General features: G+C 37.2%; 1 protein-coding gene across 2 annotated transcripts in view; it reads left to right on the forward strand.

Annotated features, from left to right (window-relative positions):
* Positions 1-420: 420 nt before the first annotated feature.
* Positions 421-22,340, forward strand: part of smurf1 (SMAD specific E3 ubiquitin protein ligase 1) — a 63,515-nt gene continuing 41,595 nt past the window's right edge. For both annotated transcript variants that reach the window (XM_028454444.1, XM_028454445.1), the window contains exons 1-3: positions 421-701; positions 16,862-16,900; positions 19,952-20,060. In XM_028454444.1, coding sequence (XP_028310245.1) covers positions 647-701; positions 16,862-16,900; positions 19,952-20,060 — 203 coding nt within the window. In that variant the 5' untranslated portion in view covers positions 421-646. The remainder of the gene's footprint in view (positions 702-16,861; positions 16,901-19,951; positions 20,061-22,340) is intronic.

Below are 22,340 nucleotides of genomic sequence, written 5' to 3' on the forward strand. Positions count from 1 at the left end.
AAGGAGATTGTAAGGTAAACTGAACAACAAGGTGCAAATGAATGATAAGGTGCCAAATGCTTATGTAGAAGTAAAAAATAATAATAATGAATAAAAATAAAATAAGGTATATGTAAACAGATTTTAATATTATTAATATAATATTATATTTAATAATATTATATTTAATAATATTATATTTAATAATATTATATTTAATAATATTATTATTAATATAATATTATATTTAATAATATTAGGACAGTGCAGACCAGCTGTCAGAGGGATTCTGGTTCGTTACTGCAAAAACTAAATGTACTGTCTGTGTCTAAAATTTGGAGAAATCCAAATTGTTTGGATAATTATTGTTTAGTATGATTTTCTTTAACCCTGTTGTTAATACAAAATGTTTGCGCAGCCGCACTTCGTGTTGCGAGCGCGTTCCGCTGGTGTGACGTCATCGCGTTTCTGAGCCTCCCCCAAAATGTTCTCCGGTGTTGTTCCGATTCGCAGGACTTTGCGGTGAAATTTCGTCTTCATATCTGTGAGGGAAGCGTACAAAACCCGCATGATTACCAACCAAAGCGACCCGCAGTCCCAGCTGTTGGTGAAACTGTGATTTGAGGGGCTCCAACGTGGAGTTACGGTCATCGTTGTTCCCGGAGTGATGTCGAATCCTGGGAGTCGGAGGAACGGATCCAGCATCAAAATCCGACTGACAGGTAAAAGAAAATGATCCCCGGAGGAACGAGTCTCTGGTGCTGGTCTATAGTGAGACTGCAACAGTGGACCCTAACACATAGTGATGTAAGCTACCGTTGCTGGGTCATCAGACGGGTATCAGTGGGAGTCTCTGAGGCTCCCAGCGCTGCTGTTCGCCCAAACATCCGGTTTTTGTGTGGCCAAACAAGTGCTAGCCCGTTAGCTTCTATGCTAAACATTTTGCCGTAAGAATAGTTTAGATGTTGTCCTTTATCCCGTGCTGTTTTTCACCAGAGACACACCAGTCACTTTTTTCGTATCTTCAATAATAAATATAGGAGTAATTATCGTATCCAGGAACTTCATTTACAGCTAATTCCAGTGTTTCGGCTAGCTAGCATACTGACCGCTAATGCCTGCTAGCTACACCCTGTTTGGGGACCTGGGACATGGCTCAGGTAGATTTGTGTCGGTAAACTTATCGTATATTTGAAAACATTAAACATTTTTCACTTACTCGGTGTTACAGTTGCTTTGCTAATCTGCAGCTAATATGCTACAGACACTGGTGCTTTAAGGGAATCTGACAAACATTGTTTCTCACTATTTCCATCCACTGAAAACCCAATTTAATGGTTTTATTCAGCAAAACCCCGTTATTTGTGATTGCCAGGCTCTGCACTCTCTAGTAGCAATGGATGAAGTGAATATGCTTTTGATAGAATGGGTTATTTAATTTTTTAATCTGGAAAATGAATTGGTTCCCTATTTACGTACAACTACAAACACACGTATTTCCATGCATGTATAATCAAAACATGGGAATTTAGTTATGGAAATATGATTTAAATTGTTAATCATGATATTTACATTAGTTTAAGATTTTTGGAAGTGCAATAGACATGTTATTTTGACTCTTTTTGTGATTGTAAAGTATTAATACTAGGGATGGGAACCTCTGGGTACCTCACGATAAGATACAAGGCTCACGATAACGATTATCTCACAATATGACGATACTGCGATTATCGATATATTGGTCAGAAATAAATCTACCAGTGACATCATTATAGTGCAATATTCCAGTAAATAATATATTGGTTCCTTCAACAAACAGTGATAAAATTTCTGCGACGACGTACCTGCACATTTTAGTGAAAAAGCAGAAAAGGTTTAAAATTATTATTATTATTTTTAAATCAATACTAAGCGCGAGTATATCGATAATCAATCATGCGGAAAAAATTGCGATATCTCGCCGTATCGAGATATTGTCACACTCCTAATTAGTACTAGCAACAACATAGCGCCCAACTTCTATTTCTCAGCTGTCCCCGTCTATTCAGGATTTCATTGATACGACTTCATCCGTGGCCACACATAAGAAATGGGTCACTAGTTCATTAGGAAGCTAACACTTAAAGACATACAATCACACACACAATAGTGATGGAAACTGCCTACGGAAACAAACCCATACATTTGTTGTCTTTTACCTAAAACTACTTTCAAGGGGCAGTATTATGAAAAATCAATTTATAATGGTTTTGCTACAGTGATAAACATCCTTTATCCTCATTCAGAGGGTCAAAGATGAAAAAGTTCTGTTTCCTTCCTCCCTTGTTATTCCATATTTTGTCAAAGTCAGCTCCAAATGGACAAGTGTTGAGACGTCACCTAGCGGAACCTCCTCCTCCTGACAATCCTGGCTCCTCCTTCCATATAATAATGTGAGCTCCTCCCTCTCAAACTACCTCACAGCTTAAACAATCACTGGTGTTTAATATATAATATACATAATACTTTATTGTCATATATGTAAAGCTACATACACTAAATGTGTTCTCTGTATTTAACCCCTCCCTGAGGAGCAGTGGGCAGCCACGGTGTAGCACCCAGGGAGCAGTTAGGGTTAATATAAGGGACTGATCAACATCCCACAGTGATGGACCAGGGAGATTAGAACCAGTGAGACTACCATTACAAGCCTGCTCCCTTAACCACTAGTCCCTTTATCCACAGATAATATGTTTACATTTAGTATATAGATTATCCAGTATATAAATAATCCGAAGCATAGTGTGAGCATTCACAATCAGTTCCACTTTTATTTTAAGTAGCCGTTATATTGTCTTTGATATGATCTGAAGTGTGAAGTGTTTGTGACCCAATGCGACGCAGCAGTTGGACAAAACAAATGATTATCACATTAGATGGATTATTCCTGTGGGTAGAATAGGTGAGGATGACAAGAAAGTGATGCATTAGCTCTGGTGAGTGTTTGAAACATCTGACTGACTCCACTGCTGATGTGATAAACACACACCCTGAAGCAGCGTTTGTCTGACTCACAATCACAATAGCCTCTTAAATATCCATGTGTTTTACTGTAATGTGCTGTTTGTTGGCTGAAAACAATAAGAGTGTGTGAATAGCAAAAGAAAATCGCTACGGTGATCACCCTCACCTAGAGCGCGGCATGAAGTCTGCGTCTATAAACACGCCCACTCATTCATATGCATAAGGGCCCCAAAACAGCCTGTTTTTAGAAGCGTCATGAAAATGACTTTTCAGAGGCTAAAACTCCAGAAAACAGTCTTAGGAAAATAAACCTCAAATACTATGTTGTTGTGGTTCTTAGAACAAACGGAGATGGGTGAAAAGTAGCAGAATACTGGACCTTTAAAATGGCTACACCAATGAGGTTATTTGTTTGTTTTATGTTGCATCAATTGAAAGTGCAGTAAATATAAAATATCTGTTTCATTTTTATTACATTTATAACCTTAACATACTGTGAAGTATAGTTCTGAAACCAAATCTAAAAACGAATAAATAAGACTAATGGCCACTAGTCGTCTTACCTGACTGTGATCAGCTCTGTCCCAGGAGTGAGAAAACACATTTAAAGGAGGAGAAACATCTCTGAAAATTGATCTGTCTTTAGATTTACCACGCTGGCTAGATTTAGCAATGAATATCGATTGGTGTTTTCCTGCTGTGTCAGCAGTAGCTGGACAAATGTCTGCTTAAACACATTTGCAATCGAGGCATATGCACCAGGGAAAAGCTTTGGCGGTCAGCGATCTCTATTACAAGTACAGGAGTACTCTACAATCACCTTTCATCTATAAATAGGAGGGTGACAATCTCGGTATGGCGATATATCGCGATATTTTTACGCACGATGGATTTTCGATATGCTCTTGCTAAGTAATTATTATTATTTTTATTATTATTTTTTTTAAACCTTTTCTGCTTTTTCACTAAAATGTGCAGGTACGTCTTCACAGAAATGTTGTCACTGTTTGTTGAAGGAACCAATATATTATTTACTGGAATATTGCACTATAATGATGTCACTGGTAATAAAAACCCTAATTATTGTTTACATTTACACCTGAGGGCGACCGTGGCTCAGGTGGTAGAGGGTCGTCTTCTGATCGAGAGGTTGGGGGTTCGATCCCAGTACCTGACTATCTGTCGAAGTGTCCTTGGGCAAGACACTGAACCCTAAGTTGCTCCCAGTGGTCGACTAGTGTCTTGCATGGCAGTCCTGTCCCACTGGTGTGTGAATGTGAGAGTGATTGTGTGAATGAGCTGATATGTAAAGCGCTTTGAGACTGTTTCAGTGGTGATAAAGCTCTATATAAATCAAATCCATTTACCATTTACCATTACCATAAATCACTATTGAAGATATGTTGATAATTATTTACAGAAATGTTGCACTAAAATAGTGTCACTGTGCATAGGACAACTTTTTGTTGTTGTTCTTTGTGTTTTTTCATAATTTTGTTGTTTTGTGTGTGTTTTTGGAGTCATTCTCGTTACTATATTTCTCACTTCTTTTTTTGGAGTGATCTTGTGTATTTGAAGAGTAATTTTGTGTATTCTTCTGTCATTTTATCATGTATATTTATAGGGATGTAACGATTAATCGTAAGGCAGTTAAAAATCGATTCATAGGTATCACGGTTGATATCGATTTTCTGACAATTGAATCGCAGTGCTCTTTTTGACCAGCAGAGGGCGGCGGCGGAAGTGTAGGCGGCGGGCGGAGTCTGGTAATACTTTCTTTCTGGCCGCCTTCTACTCTTAAATATGTTAATAAATGATTCATTACCCCTTTAGCACCGAAAGAATATCTGTAATATTACTTGAATATCTGTAAAAGTCACGTTTTTCTATTAGCTCTGTCTGCTAGCATAGCTTCTCTTCTTCACTGCAAGATATCTGCATGCCAACCGACCACTGGGTTACCAGCGCCCTCTGCTGGTCCAAACAAATATGACGTAAATCAGTGCAATGACGGTTCTTTTTTTTTTTTTTAAAGTCCAATTGTTAAGGCACAAAATACATTTTCAGTTGCACTTTTAAAAGAAAAAGAACTATTATGCAGTTTTGCATTGTTTATTACAGAACCAAAATTTAAATTAATAGGCTTCATTTTAATTTGTATTATTCCTTTATTTATTTAATTCAAGATTTATTTTTAGTTAAATTGCATTGTTTTGAATAGTTTATCAAGGAATTCTTTTGACAATGAAAAATAAAAGGAAAATAATACAGTATTTTCTAATTTGTCTACAGTCCCATTTTGTAAATGAAAAAATCGTGAGAGAATCGTATCGTGAACCCAGTATCGTGAATCGAATCGTATCGGGAGTTGAGTGAATCGTTACATCCCTATATATTTATCATTTTGTGTTCTTTGCTTTTTCGTATATTATGCAGGTTTTGGGTGTATTTTTCTGTCGTTTTGGGGTCATGTTATGTGTTCGGAACAATTGTTTGTGTTGGGAACAATTAGACCAATAGTGGGTTATAATGAGTTGTTTTATGTTTTTGAATAGGCGATCTATTCGAAATAGTAATGCGTTAACCCACATCTCCTAAAGAGAGGTTTTTCACACCTGCAGAGCAGCAACGCAGCAAAAGCTTCTTAGTATTCACTTGTTGAGTGGGAACAGGCCACTGGTTGTTATGGGGACTTCCTCTCACCATGTATATCCTCCAGGGCCAAGGCCATCCAGTGCTTTGAAAACAAGGAGTCAGTGATTATTTAACCTATAAAATAAAATAATGGCCTTTTATTTTACCAGTTTCCTTGTTTTACTTTGTAGAGGAAGGATTTTTTTTAAATCATTATTTGCAGTTTTGTAAAATTTTGCTGGTTTTTGTCTTTGTCTTCTATTAAGAACCCATTTGTAGGTCAGGGTATGAATTATCATTATGTTTTTATTAATTAAACTTGGATGCAAGCAAGTTAATGCCTCCACTGTGCCCCGCCCCCACAGGTATGAGTGGAATTCTAATTGGGTGAGGAATGTGCAACGAGCCAATGGGAATGCAGTGCTGCCAGGCTGGCTAGCTCTGTTTAGTCTGTCAGGGAAAGCTTGTTTGTATGTCTCTGGCGCAAACACACTGAGTCTAATGTGTTTATATTAAAATATAGAAGAGGTGATTGTTGCGTTTTCCAGTCTTTTAAGTTGCATCTCAATCAGTTTTGATGTGTAGTGTAATACATACCTGTCAAGTTTTGGATTTAATAATGAGGGACATTTTCAGGCGCCCACTACGAGCCGTCCCAACCCCCCCACCCAACCAAGCTCCAGTATTTCTTATATTTTAAGACAAGTGTACAGGAAATCTAAAATACCCACTTGTCAACCATTTACTAAATACAATTATGTGATTATAATCTGGTAGGCTGACCTTTATTAACATTAAAAAGGAACAAAACTCATATCTCAATATATTTTCTTAAAATGGTGATATACGATATATATCTAGATAATTTTATTTAAATGAAGTCTGACCAGAAAGACAATTCTGGGTTAAATTTGCTGATGCAAAATGCTACACAGGCTCATTTATTAATAAACAGCTGATCAATATGTGTCACTTTTGGCTCTAACGGACAGCACGTGTGAGTGAGTTCTGTAGTGTAGCTTGTTATTGGGAAGGTCTGGGTTAGAACGCACTCATTAATCATCTAACTGAGCTTTACATTCTGTTCTGAGAAGTAAAAGCAGCAACTCCTAAAACTAATATTTTAATACAAAACGTGATATATATCAATAGGCAATATTGTAGTTTTCTATATCGCCAAAATAGAAAACTCGTTATATCTTGAATCTCGATATATCTCCCAGCCCTAATTCCTAAATTATAAAACAGCCTAAATAAAAACATAAATGTGTATATGAAGCACATGTGTTTTTTTAATATACTTACAGTTTATATACAAGTCAACACGTTGCATATTTATTATTAATTTCACGTTGCTTGTCTTTAAGTTAGACATTAACATTTTATTTTATTACATATTTTCTTATAATTTCTTAAGCTCACTCGTGGTTCTCTGGTATTTACTAATGACTTATTAGACACATTTATTACAGACTTTACATTATTTAACACTTTTTTGAAAGCAGTGTATATTTGTGGTGCTTCTGATTGGCTGATTTTTCTTGGTGACTTACCGTTCCTATCGTTCCTTCCTCCGTGGTAGATGCTAAAATCTCATTTAGAAATCTTACAGAACGTGTAACTGTGTCCCATGTGCTGCTATTTAGGAAGGTAAACTCTGTCACATTTTTCAAGGTATTTACACCAGTTCTTTGTTTTTTTCGCCGGAACGTCGTCATTCATCATCTCTGTTCTGAGTTGTTTCCAGGTTTGTTGTCGCTGTATGCACTAATCTAATCCAATCTAATCTTGCGAGATCTGCCACTCAGGCCATTTCAGGTGGCAGTTCTCACGAGGCTAGTGACAGTGTTCAGTTTAGAGAGGCATCTTTTGATCATTAATATATTGAAATACAGGATATTTACGGGGAAATACTAATACGACAAGAAAGAGGGGTAAAATACGAGAGTTTCCCTTTAATAAATAAACAAATAAATAAATAAAAATATTAGGGATGCACTGAGCATTCGGTGGCCAAATATTGCAAAAAAGCCACATTCGGCCTTCGGTGGAGTGAGTTAAAACCAAGGCCTAATAGTAGCAGTCAAACAACGTGCATGGGTTTTGAGTCGGAAAAGTGTGTGCGCATTGCTGCAGAACCAGAGCAGCAGCAACAGCTCCTCCTTTCCACACACAAACACAGCCAGACTCTCTACTTTCCGCTTACCGCTCTTCGTTGTCCGTCACCGCGTAAAAGTTGGAAACCATCCAATTCCACAACCGAGTTTGTTGTTAGCGCTGTAAGCCACAAATCCGTAAACATTGCCATCGTTTCCTCCTTACACTACATTGGGTCTCGCTACATAGAGTGGTGTAGCATTAGCATGGAGTGCTAACAACTAATGTGTGTAAACAATGGGTCCGTGGCTCCAAGCAGTGACTCCCAACACGATTGGCAGCAGAAAAAGTAGTGCAGTTTGTATTAACATATATGGTAATAAAGTATAATATATATTCTATATTAAACAGCAGTGTTTGTTTTAGCTGTTAGATAGTTGGAGAGGGAGGAGCTAACATTCTAGGAGGCGTGTTAGGTGACGTCATCTACCAACGTGTGTAAAATTTCAGAGTATCGATATGAACCGTGATACCAATGAATCGATTTTTAACTGCCTTACGATTAATCGTTACATCCCTACTGCACATTTAGGACCTATGCTTATGAATCTAGATAATTATATCTTAGATTAATCTCTGTTAGCGGGCTTCAACTAACCAAACATTCCCTGTCAGAGAGAATCTGTCTTATGACAGTTGATCACATCTCGCTATTTTAAGCCAAGTTATTTCAGCCTCGGTACGTGTGCGTTCACATGAAAGGGGTGGAGATTGCAGCGTCTGACCAATCAATAGAGAGAACTGGCAGAGTGAGCGTCTTTATGATATTAATCCATTGGATGGGATATACCATTTAATGGATTAATATCACAAATAATCTCACGCTTTTACACATTCACAGAGTCAGCTGATGAAGCCTGTGTCTTGATCTGTATGCGCAGACGAGTGAAGTCATATATTAATTAATTAATTGAATTAATATGACTTCACCCATCCGCTCATATGATCGAGACACAGGCTTCATCAGCTGACTGTAGATCACTCCATCAGATATAAATCTATATCTTTCCTAAAGGATGTCATCGGTAAATAAAAGGATTGACAGTTACGTGTTCACACATCACCTTTTATTGGACAGCTTGCTTTCTAAGGGACTTCATCACTCGCTAAAATCTTAGTCAGAGCAAAACCTGCTCCCAACCAGGCTCGTCGTTCAGCAGAAGTTACCATGGTAATTTAGCTCCGTAAGACGTTAGCGAGCTTCACAGTCCAGCACACACTGATTAAATTCTGGTAGTTAGCGTGGTAAGAGGGAATCTAGATTTGCAACATACCCCCTTTGGGGTAGCACACTTTGTCACAATGCTGACATTTTCCAGGAATAGTCTTTGAACTGTTCTAATGTTCTTACTCATTTAATATAAATACAGGGAGAAACTATTAATGACCATACTTACCTTTATATCATTCAAGTTTCTGATATCTGTGAAAGTTACGCATTTTTTGGTTGACCAGTAAAAAATGTGAAAAAGTGTGCCACCTTTTTCTGCCATTATATTGGCTCAATTTTTTGTACAGATGTTCAAATTATCAATAGGAACAAGGCAAAATGCGATCAGGCAAAGTTTGGAAAACTTGTATTTTTATATCATTATATTGTGAACCACCCTAATTCACATTTTAGTTTGTCTTTGTATCTTTGGAAGCCTGTTTCTATATTTAGATTACTTTATAGTTACTTTAAGGCTGCAGCCTAAACGGGTTTGTGTAAACTCTAGTTAGATACATGAGCCGGTAAACACCAGAGTTTTAAATTTCCAGTAAAAGTCCACTTAGCCAAAATAAGGTCAAAAAGATGAAAAATTGTGCTTTTGTCTTTATGTGAATGCAGTTTACTGCGATAAGTTCCAGTAAAAAAAATCAACGAGGCAGTGATTTAGCAAGAAAGTATTTCTTTACCAATGAGGTCAGCACGTGATGCTCTAATTTCTGTGCCAGACAGTCACAGTCGGTGTGATCTGGCACCTGCCAAGGAACCCAATCCCAGCAGAGCCAGGAGTCAGGACAGCAGGTGACCCAGGGTCATCTCAGAGGAAGGAGGGAGAAGGGTTTGGAAGGAGGACAGAGGAGTGAAACAGCAAATCAGACCCAGTGAAAGAACACAAAAGGCAGCTTCAGTGTGTGTGAAAGAGAGGAAACAGGGACATTTACTTAGGAAGCAGCATTAGTACCGCTAACCCTCTCACTTACTTAGCTTGCAGTTTGCACTAGCATTTATGCAAACACACCAAGAAATTTCAGAAACACTGGTGTGCGTGTGCGTGTGTGTGTGAGCTTTATAGTGAAAGAACATTTCAGAGGCAGAAACTCAGTATGGTAACTTTCATCAAATACAAGTGATTGTATCTGATCTGATTATCAACACTCATGTCAGCAATTAGAATAATGACCTGTCGGAGCATTAACACAGGAAAGGGGCAGATTCACTAAGATCTGAAATAGAGGGTGGTAAACCAGGTGCATCCCCAAATCCTTTGTTTGCTCACCTGCTGTGAGGAATTCAATAACATTGCAGCACTAATAGCTTCGTGTATAGACATGTTTGACACCTCCATATTTAAATGAACATTTTGCTCGTTCAACGTGGAGAGGTGAGTGCACAGAAGCTCAACATGACATTTGAAGAAGTTCGATTGGAGGCTGGTGAACTTCTCTGTCTGCTGTACAAACATTTAATAATGTAGAAAACAAATAAAAACTTTAAAACTTAACTTAAAACCTATATTTTTCCCTCCTACTTTAATGTGGGTGCTCCGCTAGGTCCTGTAACTTTGCTCTTAAAACAGGCAGATTTGGACAGAAACCATCCTATTGATCTGAGTCTGTCAATCAGTCGATAACCGTCATTTGAAGATGATCTACTGAGCATCATCCAGCAGGTCTGAGCCCCTGAGTAGTCACGTATGCTCTCATTTGTGAACATTGTGCCATCGTTACATAAATTACGCATGCTGTTCAGTTGATTCTGGCCTAGCATCAACGCGACACAAGAGTTTTAGGGTCAAAACATGGAGAGAAAGACACAGGAGCTCATTGCACCCCTAAGGTGCAATGAATCCACCCCTAAGGTTCATCCGGAGGGACATCCATGGATCCTCGCGCACAGCATCCTCTGCACCGCAGCCACTGGACTCCTCACGCACGTGCACGTCCAGCTTTTTCTCTCCCACACACACACTTTACTCTGCATTTTTTTATTCAGTGGCTGTTAAAATTGACTATTGTTTTATTTGAATTATTTACTTATACTAGAAAGGTTAACTGGAGTCTTTTTTCCCATCTCCGTTGTGTTTTGTGTCAACGTTTACTGCGGCGATGATCTCTGCGTGTGTTTGCACTTACTTGTCAGTCGTACTATTTTCCCGTGCTTAAACAATCATGCGAACAGTTCCAGATTTGATGAATTGCATTGCGCCCACTGCATTAATTTATTTGCATTTTCTCCTCCCATTTTTTTGCACCCCTCATGAGACCCGCCTACTTTACATATTCATTAGAGAGAAACGTGCTAAATGGATTGTGGGCGCAGTTCTGATTCCCTGTAGTATGTACTCCTTATTAGCACGTGGAGTGATGTTTTTACACGTTTTAAAACCCATAAACCTTTAGTGAATCCATCCCTAAGAGTTTTGTCTTTGTTTTCTTTTTGTGTAGTTTTTTTTTTTTTTGTCATTTATTGTGTTTTTGGGGTCATTATACAGTATGTGTTTTTTTTTAATTCATTGAGTGTTACATTGGCATTTTGTTTATTTTTCAAAATGTTTGTTGTTAATCTGTGTACAATTTGTGTAATTGTGTTGGCATTGTGTGCATCTTTGAAGTCATCTTATATGTGTGTTGTTTTGTGTGTTTCGGTGGTTGTTTTGAGTCTTTTTTATATTTTTGGAAATATTGTATTTTTGTTGTTGCTTCGTGTATTTCTTTTGACATGCTGTGCATTTTTCTGTCATCTTGTATGTTTTTTGAGTTGTTTTGTGTATTATGTTGCGCGTCATATTACCGTAGTACAAATTTCTTGAATTACAATTTTTCGTGAATTTGCCATGGGGGCCGCACGGAATTAGACTGATGGCCGCATGTGGCCCCCGGGCCACCGGTTGCCTATGTCTGATTTAATTAATTTAATGGCTGATTTGCAATAAGATTGATTAAATGCATTTGAAAGTTTGAGCTTCATTGGTGGTACAGTGTTTTGTTTTACACTAGTTGAAATACTCTTATCTAAGCAGATATCATTCAAAACTGAGTAAAGCTTGTCTTTGGCTCCATCAGATGTTCTTAGTCCATTTGGCGTAGTGCTGCCTCCAATGGTGCCTGCTTTTTGGGCAGACACCCACTAGGTGTAAAGGGAATCAGCTATTTTGCTTGGAAGGGTCATACTGTCTGTAGTGACACAGTTTGTAACCAGAGTATTTGGTGATTGCGGTAACTTTGGGGGACCCAATCTGGCAGAAAAAAAGCAGCGTTTCACCTCCACATTTCAGAATTCGGGACCCATCCTGACTCATGATCGGATCGGTGATCGTTTCTTTTAAACTCACTGATTGGTGAATGATCAGCCCAAAAATCCTGATTGTGTAAAGCCAAGTTCTGTCTGTTCATTTATTTCATGTCATTACTGGGTCACTGAGAAAAGAGCAATAACAATAAAAGCTAGATATTTTATTTGGCAGATTTCTTTTTTGCAATACAAGATGTTTTCCACTACAGCAAGGCACTGTGAGAAAATTGTGAACCAGCTGAGCCATTGATGTGCGTCTTGGCCAGCCTTGACCTTGGCAGAGAGAGGAATTTCCTGACACACTCAGAAAAGGCCCATCACACATTCAGTGCCACAGAAGCTCTAGTCAAGAGAAAGACTGAGTCTTTAGAGGAGCACTGAGCTGGAATCAGGGCAGGTTTATGAGGGTACATGGTGTGAGTAGTCCAACAGAAGCAACAAATAATCACTGAGAAATTAACATTTCTTGTTTCGTTTTTTCCCCCCATTGTGTCTCAATGTGGATATTGTGTGAGTCAAAGGGGAAGAATGGCAGGGAAGTGGGAAGGATTTCCTGCAGCCATTCTCCATGGGTTAATCACAGGAAATGGAAAAGACCAGACACATTCATGCCTCTACAGTCACCGATGATCCTTCCACTTGCTTCCTGTATGATTGCCTGAGTCAATCCTTGATCTTCTTAACCAGTCCAAAGGATGGTGTAGATAGTAGGAATGTGCGATATTTTATCGTTTATGATTTATCGTCAAAAACATTCTCACTGGTATGAATATGTCATATAAACGATAAATTCCCATGTCGGAAATTAGCGAGGGCCACGGGCCATTTGTCCCTCAATTTAGCCAAGAATGTCCCTAAAATCCTTGTTCCACAGAACAAAACTGCCCCTGTTTGTTGTTAACTTATTATTCTCTGGAGCGGAACGCTGTTTACGAGAAGCTCTGCCGCGGAGCACACCGTCGAGTGTGTGTGTGAGGTGGTCGTCACTGCTACCTGAAACTGCTGTGCTGCTGTGATATATCATGAACCACTACTGGGTTAAAACCAAGATCCACCTAAAGTTGTACAAACACAGGGACAGAGATGAACCTGTAGCAATGATTATGAACTGGAAACTCAACTAAAGCTAACTAAGCTAAGCTAACACACTGGGCTAATAGCTAATGCTAACCACTCCATATAAGGAACAGACCAAATAAAAAGAACACGTCTTACTCTCATAAAACCACAGAGAACCATAGATTTGTTTATGGTCAGATTTAACATTTGTATGGAAGAATAAAAACTAAACATGTCACATGTTGTGTGAAATAAATTTTATCATAAATAATAATGTCACTATTCATTCATCCCAACTTGTGAAACACAATATTTTTTAATGATATTTCATGTGTTCACAGACAAAGCTGGTCCTATTAGACTAATGTAACTATTGATATTATTACACATAAATATACTGAATGATTACATCATCAGCTTGATCTGGTTTAATTATAGGAAATCATATTTATTTATTAATCATAACTTTATGTAACTTATTAGATAAATGAAACAAGATTCATCAGCAGTAAAAACAATAATGGAGTTAGTTTTTCTTTTTTTTGCTTTTTTTTTTTTTTAATTTCAAGTGAGGAAAGAAATAGATTGCATACAATATATTCTATAAAATATCAGCTCATGAACTTTTTGAGTCAGCAGCCATTGTAGCCTTTTTAATATGTCTAGTGTTGATGTATTCACATTTATTTGTTTGTAAGGAACCTGTTTACAATAAGTTGTAACTTTTTTAACTTGTTTATTTATAGCTTTTATTTATCGAGATTTTTAGCGTTATCGTGATAACACCAGAAATTATCGGGATAATTTTTTTAGTTAATATCGCCCATCTCTAGTAGATAGGCTGAACCAATCCAACGCTAGATAGTTCCACACACACTAATGTAACCACTATCCTCTCTCACTTCTGTTGTGCTTGGGTTTTGGCCTGTAATCAATGCAATCAATCTGATTATTGTCATTTTCATTAACCCAAGATAGAAATAAGTGTTTCTCCTACCAGTATAATATTTTAATGATTTCATCTCCCCCACAGGCCCCTGACCTTGAAGGTCAAGTTTCACATTTGTTTATTTCCCTTTCTGGTGCCAACCAAAGTCAACAGGTTTATTTAGTTTCCTTTTATTATACAAACTAAAGAGCCCTATGTTGTTTTTATTGTGCAATCACAGCATATCATGGTTGATTTTCTGTTTTTTGTTTTGTGATTTATTAGCTGTTTAATAGTGTTTTCATACTTTGAAATGTCCCTAAAAATCCAAAGTATTCTAAAATGTCACGAAGAAAATATTTGGTAGCTCAGTCATTTTTAAGCCTTGTGGTGTCATGTACCTTATAGATTTTATAAATTTTAAATTATATTTTTTTACTGCACTTCCATTTTTTTCATTTTAATACAGTTTGTACTTTAGTGATTGGCAGTAGTTAAAAACTCCTCTGTGTCAGTCGTTGGCTGAGTGGGATATGATGTAATGTTTTTTTAATCAAAAGGTTTGATAACAGAAATAAGTGACAAGAGAGATTATTATTTTTGATTTATTTAATCATTTGGCTTTGCCAACATGTAGAGAGCACACAAGCTATTCACCCTGCAGGCAAATTAGGGCTTCACAATTATTCAAATTTGAATCGTGATTACAGTTTTGGCCATCATGATTAAATGCATATCTAATCAGGCACTTTCTCAACCCCGGTAGTCGCCAACCACTAGGGGACAAACACATGATTAAGGCCTCATTACACTATCTCAATGAAAAGCGATCGAGGCTTAGAATTGCGTTGCTTGTAGTTGCGTCACTGACATTGATTTTGAATGTAATCTAGTTGCCAGAGTCACATTTGGTGTGAACGCACCTTAACGTTCTTGCCTTTTTTATATGCTGACATTTTTTCTAGCAGTTGCCTTCTGTAAATTTTAAATTGTTGGGTAAATTTTATTTTTCTTGTTTAAAGCTTTTATTTTGCACTCTAAACACATATTGTTTATTAAAAAGTAGTTCATTAAGAAATACAAACATGATTAATAATTGTGATTGATAATCGTAATCTCAATATTGATCCAAATAATCACAATTATCATTTTGGCCATAATCGTGCAGCCCTAAGGCAAATGCAATCAAAGTTCGATCTTTTTGCAAATATGTGACCTGTTTCCAATCTGTTAAAGACAGTCTGAACAACATATATGTGATTTTACGTTCCCATTCCTCCACTGTTGACTCTGACTCCACATCCAAACACTGCGTTGGACAGATGTAACAGCATCTCTTTAAAGTTATAAAGTGCTGACTTCTGTTGTTGGAAAGAAACTTTCTGAGACAGTCCTACACTGGACGCCTCCATGTTTACTTCCGTGAACACCGTACATGCCTGTGGGGTCATGGGTCACCATGGGACCACTTCTGCTCATGTGCGTAACTTCAGGGTCGCATTCCGTTCATATTCCAAACTGATTGAAGTTGCATTTAATATGTATTATTATTATTATTATTATTATGTAATGTAAAATGAACGACCACAAAAAAAAGTATTGTTTTTAAAAAAAAATTCAAATTGTGCATTAAGACCTGCAGTGTGTAGCGCAACATGTAACGTTAATTACCAGTATTTAGATCAGCTGTACAGCAGAGTGATATGAGATATCCTTTTATTCATCCCATATGACCCTTAAGAAGTTTTCGTGCTGTTGTTGCTCTATATCACAACTTTTGGAATGTCTGTCGTCCAATCAAATCACTTGGTCGGCACTAACTGTTGTATAAGACTGACACTTTATTTGTTCATTTTCCACTTTCTTTCACTCTCTCAAGTACACCCTGTAGTGCCATTGATTACCCCTAGGGGTGCACATACCCCCATTTGAGAAACACTGATTTAGAGACTTTAGTTGTCCTAAAATCCATGATTTTTATCTTTTGGTGTACAGTGCAGCACATGGGACACACTTAGAAAACACAACTTGCAACTTAACACTGTTCATGCTATCTTGTGTTTTTAATTCCTGAAACATGCTCTTTGCTGTGGGTTTTTAAGTACTAGGTTTTAAAAACAAACAGGCTGAATGACATTAGAGGCTCCAGTGTAAACAGGTGATCACACCTGACATGGTTTTGAGGTCTCTTCTAGACATTACATCAGCCTGGGTTGCAAAAACAGTGTCCAGTTTTGTTTGATAAGCCTTGTAAATAAAAGGAACAATGTTTGTGTGACTTGCTAAGCTAACATAGTGATGCATGTAGCTGTTTGTAAAGCCAAGTAAGCAGTCATGTAGCAAGATTGTAAATATTTTAATATATTTTAGCTGTAAAACCACAGAGATGTGCGAGTGCTTTCTGCCACACAAACTGTGGGCGACACACAGAAACTTCCCTGCTCGTTACCATCCTCCGACATTCAGACGTCATTCTAATCAGCATTTTCAATGCACGTCAGTTCAATGTAGCAGCCTACTCACTGCGAGATTTACAAACATTTGCATGTGATCGTGTGATTCAATCTGATCATAACCTCTTTTTCTCTCTCTCTTTGCAGTATTATGTGCCAAGAACCTCGCAAAGAAAGACTTCTTTCGTAAGTACTTTGTGATCTTGTGCTCGTGCGTACTCCCCTCCTGTAATGACCAGTAGGAACAATGAGGTGAAGTGTTTCACTACAACAGGGTTTATAAGCATGTGTGCTGTTAGAAGCACTGCTTTAAACAGAGACATTGTTGATTTGACATTTTAAACCAGGGTTTGGGTCCATTATAATTGTAATCGTGTAATTGAAAAAATCTGTTGCAATTGTAGTCAGAATTTAATTATAATTGAATTCAGATATTTGACATTGTAATTGTCATGGAAATTCTATAAAAACTGTCAATTACAATCTATCTAAAAAGCAAGGAACGTCTGTGTGTGGAGCAAATATCTCCCAGACGCGGTGCCAGTTCGACCTGAAACTTGGTCAACGGGTTCCAAATACCCCAAATGTGTGTATCTGTTATTTTGGAGTAATTTGGTCATTTCAAAATGTTTATTTTAATTTAATTTCACTTCTGGACGGCCCCGAAATGAAACCTATTCAGCTTTTGACCTCAGGGTGTGAGGGGGCGCTAGCGCACCATCTATATCTATTTCACTACACAGCTCCTCACCCGAGCAAGAGTCACGTGTGCGGCCAGAGCCAATCGCTGCGCACACAGCCAAGCCGACACAGACTGTAAACACACGAGCGATAGAGAAGAAGATAGTTTAGACCGAAACATAGAGCTCTCTGAATAGATCGTTTGAAACCATCAGCCACTGGTGAGTCTTTTACAGACAACGTTCCAACCTGTTCAATTCTCCTTCTGGAAAACTGTAGATTATCTGTGGTGCCGTACATTGAAGCTAAGCTCTGACCACTCGGTTCAAAGGTAAAAAATTATAGAATAGATAATACTTTAATTTACTTACTCACTCATGTAGTTTGGAGCTTTACGTTTTGTTTTGCGCAGTTTTGTTACTTTTCTGATTTGTGCTACAATGTCTATGTAGTTTGGTTATCATCGTCTCAAATATTTCACGGGAACACACACACAAGGTATTTATTTATTTATAATAAAAATATACTAAAATTTTAAAATAAAACAAAAAACTAAACAATATTTATACAAAAAGTACACAAAATGACAACAGAAATGCATAAAAATATACAAAAAGGCTCCAAAAACACACAAAATTACTCCAAAAAACATACATTACAGAAAAATATAACATATGAAAATGACTCAAAATACACAAAACTAAATATTTATACAAAAATACACAAAATAACAATAGAAATGCACAAAACTACACTAAAAAAGATTAAAAAAAAATACACATAATAATCCAAAAACATACATTACAGAAAAATACATTAAAAAAAAACATGTGTATATATATATATATATATATAAATGAGTATAAAAAAAACAACAAACACATTTATCATTCACATGTCCCATAAAATTGAACCAGGGAAATTGCACACACTATTTTACTTTGCACCTGCAAATAAACCCCTTTATAACAGAGTATGTACACCTCTATGTACATCCAACCTTCAAATATATTGTCATTTGGCCATAATTGACAACTGTACTTATGCTCCCACATGAATGCATACTTCCAACGGGCACTGTACTAGATGGATGTAGAGAGAGAGACACACACAAAACACAGTATTTATAATAAAAATATACTAAATGAGTAAAATAAAACAAAAAACTAAACATTTATACAAAAAAACACAAAATGATTCCAGAATCACTACAATGGCAACAAAAAACAATAATTATACAAAAAGTGCACAAAAACACAACAGAAAGATACAAAAATACACATACATTACAGAAAAATACACCAAACAAAAAAATATAAAAGTGAGTAAAAAAACAAAAAAAACAACAAACACATTTATCATGCACATGTCCCATAGAATTAAACCAGGGAAATCGCACTCGCTATTTTATTTTACACCCACAAATAAACCCCTTTATAACACTACATAGTACAGAGTATGTACACCTCTTTGTACATCCAACCTTCAAACACATACTCATTTGACAACTCTACTTAAGCTCCTCCCACTATATGAATACATACTTCCAACGAGCACTGTACTAGTTATGAAAAATATATTAGTTAATCCAGAGGTATACCGACAGAAAAAAGGTACTGATGCCCACATTAAAAATATTAATACCAATATTCTAACAAGGTAACCAAAAGATGAAAAACAAATAAGATGATAGATAATATTTTTTTGTGTGTTTTACAGCTGATTTAAGACCTGGGTCAAAACTGACCCATTATCATAAGAGATGCTAACAGAAAGCTAGCACAGGGAAGGTTAACCCTGATATGGTCATCTATTAAAGGCTCAATAATTGAATTTCAACTTTAGTAATTGAGAATGTAATTATAATTTAATTGTAATTGGGAAAAAATGCCCGTCACTGTAATAATCATAATTGAGTTGTAATTGAACATGGATAATTATAGACATAATTGTGAAAAATGTAATTGACCACCCCACCCTGTTTTAAACTGACTTCAAGATTTGCTCTGCTGTAGTTTTATTATTCAATTCAATTGAACACGTTTTTTTTTTTTTGTTTCCCCATCTTATAAACTTTAAAAAACAGTCAGATTTTATTAAAACCTATATCCAATGTTTCTCCACTGTGGAGTGACTAAATGTATTTTTCTCTCTTAAATGTTAGTTATCAACATGAAGACAGAAAAGCCAGGCTGAATCAAACTTCAACTATTAAACGTTTCCATTTCATCATCCAACAGTTATGACAACATATAACAACTGACATCCAAGTTAAGCTACGAAGGCTTTTCTTCAGTATCTATTGACCTTTAGATATTTCTAAACATGATTGTGTGTCCATGGCAAGGTGAAATTTTGCTAAAATCTAGAAGTAGTGACAAATAAAACTGGGTCATATGGTGAAAAATGTTAAAATGGTAAAGGTCAGGCACAAACCGCTCAAATGTCTGTGGCACACAAAGACCATTTACAAATGAAGTTTAGCTTTAAAATGTAAAGTTGTTGATTATCTGATACTAAAAATAGATGTGTTTCTGCTAACTGTGTGTTCTACAGGTCTGCCTGATCCTTTTGCCAAGGTGGTGGTGGACGGATCGGGTCAATGCCACTCTACAGACACAGTCAAGAGCACACTGGACCCCAAGTGGAACCAGCACTATGACCTGTAAGTCAGTTCTCACCTGTAAGATAAATAAAGCAAATGTTCCAATGGAGCTTGTGGAAGCAAGCTCCATTGGAACATTTGCTTTATTTATCTTTTAACTCTTTCCCAAAGTTTCTATTGTCAAACCCTGTAGGCAGACATGGGTCACATGCAGCCCTCAGGCCTAATTTTGTATTAGTAATGCTCCAAAAAAACATAATAGTAGAGGGAAATACACAAAATGACCAAAAAAAAAATTTTCACACAAGACAATTACAGAAACCTCAAAAAATGAACAGGAAAGTATACAAACAACAAAAAAAAATACACAAAATGACTCCAAAAAACAGAAACACAGAAAGTGAGATCATACACAGAATGACAACAGAGACCAGCTTTGGGGTCAATTACATTTTTCAGGTACAATTATGTTTTCAATTACCCATGTCCAATTACAGTTCAATTACGATTACAGTGACAAGCATTTTTTTCCCAACTACAATTAAAGGTATAGAGGATAATTTTTTTGAAGTTGCACATGCACAACACTCGTTGCACTCGCTCGCACATGAGCCCAGTTGTCCTTGTGCACAACTCTGTTTACAAGAGTTGGCAATGCTCATACAAACTTACCTTCCAAAAGAATATTTGGACTTTTCCCACTAAGTCAGACGTGTCATCGATAAGTGAAAATCACATGCTTCTTCCATTAGTGTAATAAATGATAATGGATGGTAATGTATCTCTTTTTTTGTAACTACAAATAATATATGAATTTATACAGTGCGTGGACACAGTGAATACAACAAATATTTTGTGAATAAAATACATTAATAATCGATTTAGAATCGAATCGTGAGGTGCCTAAAGATTCTCACCCCTACCTGGAACGTGATACTTTGTCTGTATCATGGTTACTCATTTTGGTATCGTGACAACTCTAGTGTAAATGTTATTACTGAAGCAGATTCTAGTGTTGATTTATTCAACTTATTTTGTGTTTGTACGGAACCTGTTTACACTGAGTTGGGAATTGTTTGATTTATTTATTTATTTATGGTTTTTATTTGTCGTAATTTGCCCCAAGCCAAATTTAAAAGATTGAAGCAGCATGTACAATTTGTCATCTGTTTCAGTAATCAATGACTAGTTGACTATTAAAATAGTCGTTAGTTACAGCCCTAATCCAAAATACCTTTAAATTACAATTGTTTTTTATCCTTAATAAGGCAATTATGTTCTCAATTACTAAAGTCAAATTACAATTATTCGCCATTACTGAGCCTGGAATAAATAACAGAGTTAAGCTTCCTCTGGTGTTAGCTTTCTGTTAGCAATTTTGTTACAGCCATTCACGCTGTGAAACAAAGGTGGGAGGCGACACTGTCTTAAAGGTGTACAAAGCAAGATTTAATGCCAACAAAACCAATGTGTTCAGCACAAACATCATTGTGAATGATGAATGTAACCATGTCGGAAATAAATTGAATAAATAAAAATAAATAAATTGTCAGCACATTTCAGCAAAGCCCAAGATGCGACTCGCAGCACCAGCAGGAACCCTCAGCTCAGCAGTTGGAGTGGCTTGGGCAGCAGATGTCACTTTAGTCCCATCACCTGGAACGGTTGTCAATGAGGCAAGGTCCAGCGGGGATGTCGACAGTGCGTCTGCAACAATGATGTCCAATCCCTTGATGTGTCGTATCTCCAGGCTGTAAGAGAAAAAGGGCCCAGCTCACTAGCCGCTGGCTTGGTGACTGCAGGCTGCTGAGAAACGTTAATGGGTTATGGTCAAAAAAGACCACCACAGGACCATTACCAAAATAGACCTGGAAATGTTGCAGGCCCCAAATCAATGCCAGTGCCTCTTTTTCAATCACCAAGTAATTAAACTGGTGACGGTTGAACTTCTTAGAAAAGAAACAAACTGGGCGGTAAACCCCTGACTGATCTGCCTGTAACAGCACAGCCCCAGCTCCAACCAAACTGGCATCAACCTCCACCTGAAACTCCCTGTCCCACTGAGGAGCAGCCAGGACTGGAGCATTAGCGATTAATCCCTTTACTCTCTCAAAAGCGCTCTGACAGAGAGGCGACCAAATATACTTGTGGCTAGTTTTCAACAGGTCTGTTAGCGGTGTCACCACTGTGGAAAAATTTGGGCAAAAACAACGATAATAGCCCACCATACCTAAGAAACGCATTAGTTCCTTTTTGGTCCTGGGCTGTGGGAATTGATCAATCGCCTCAACCTTGGCCTGTACAGGCCGAACACTGCCCTGTCCAACAATGCACCCCAGA

The sequence above is a fragment of the Gouania willdenowi genome, chromosome 8 (assembly GCF_900634775.1).
Source record: "Gouania willdenowi chromosome 8, fGouWil2.1, whole genome shotgun sequence".
Lineage (NCBI taxonomy): Eukaryota > Metazoa > Chordata > Actinopteri > Blenniiformes > Gobiesocidae > Gouania > Gouania willdenowi.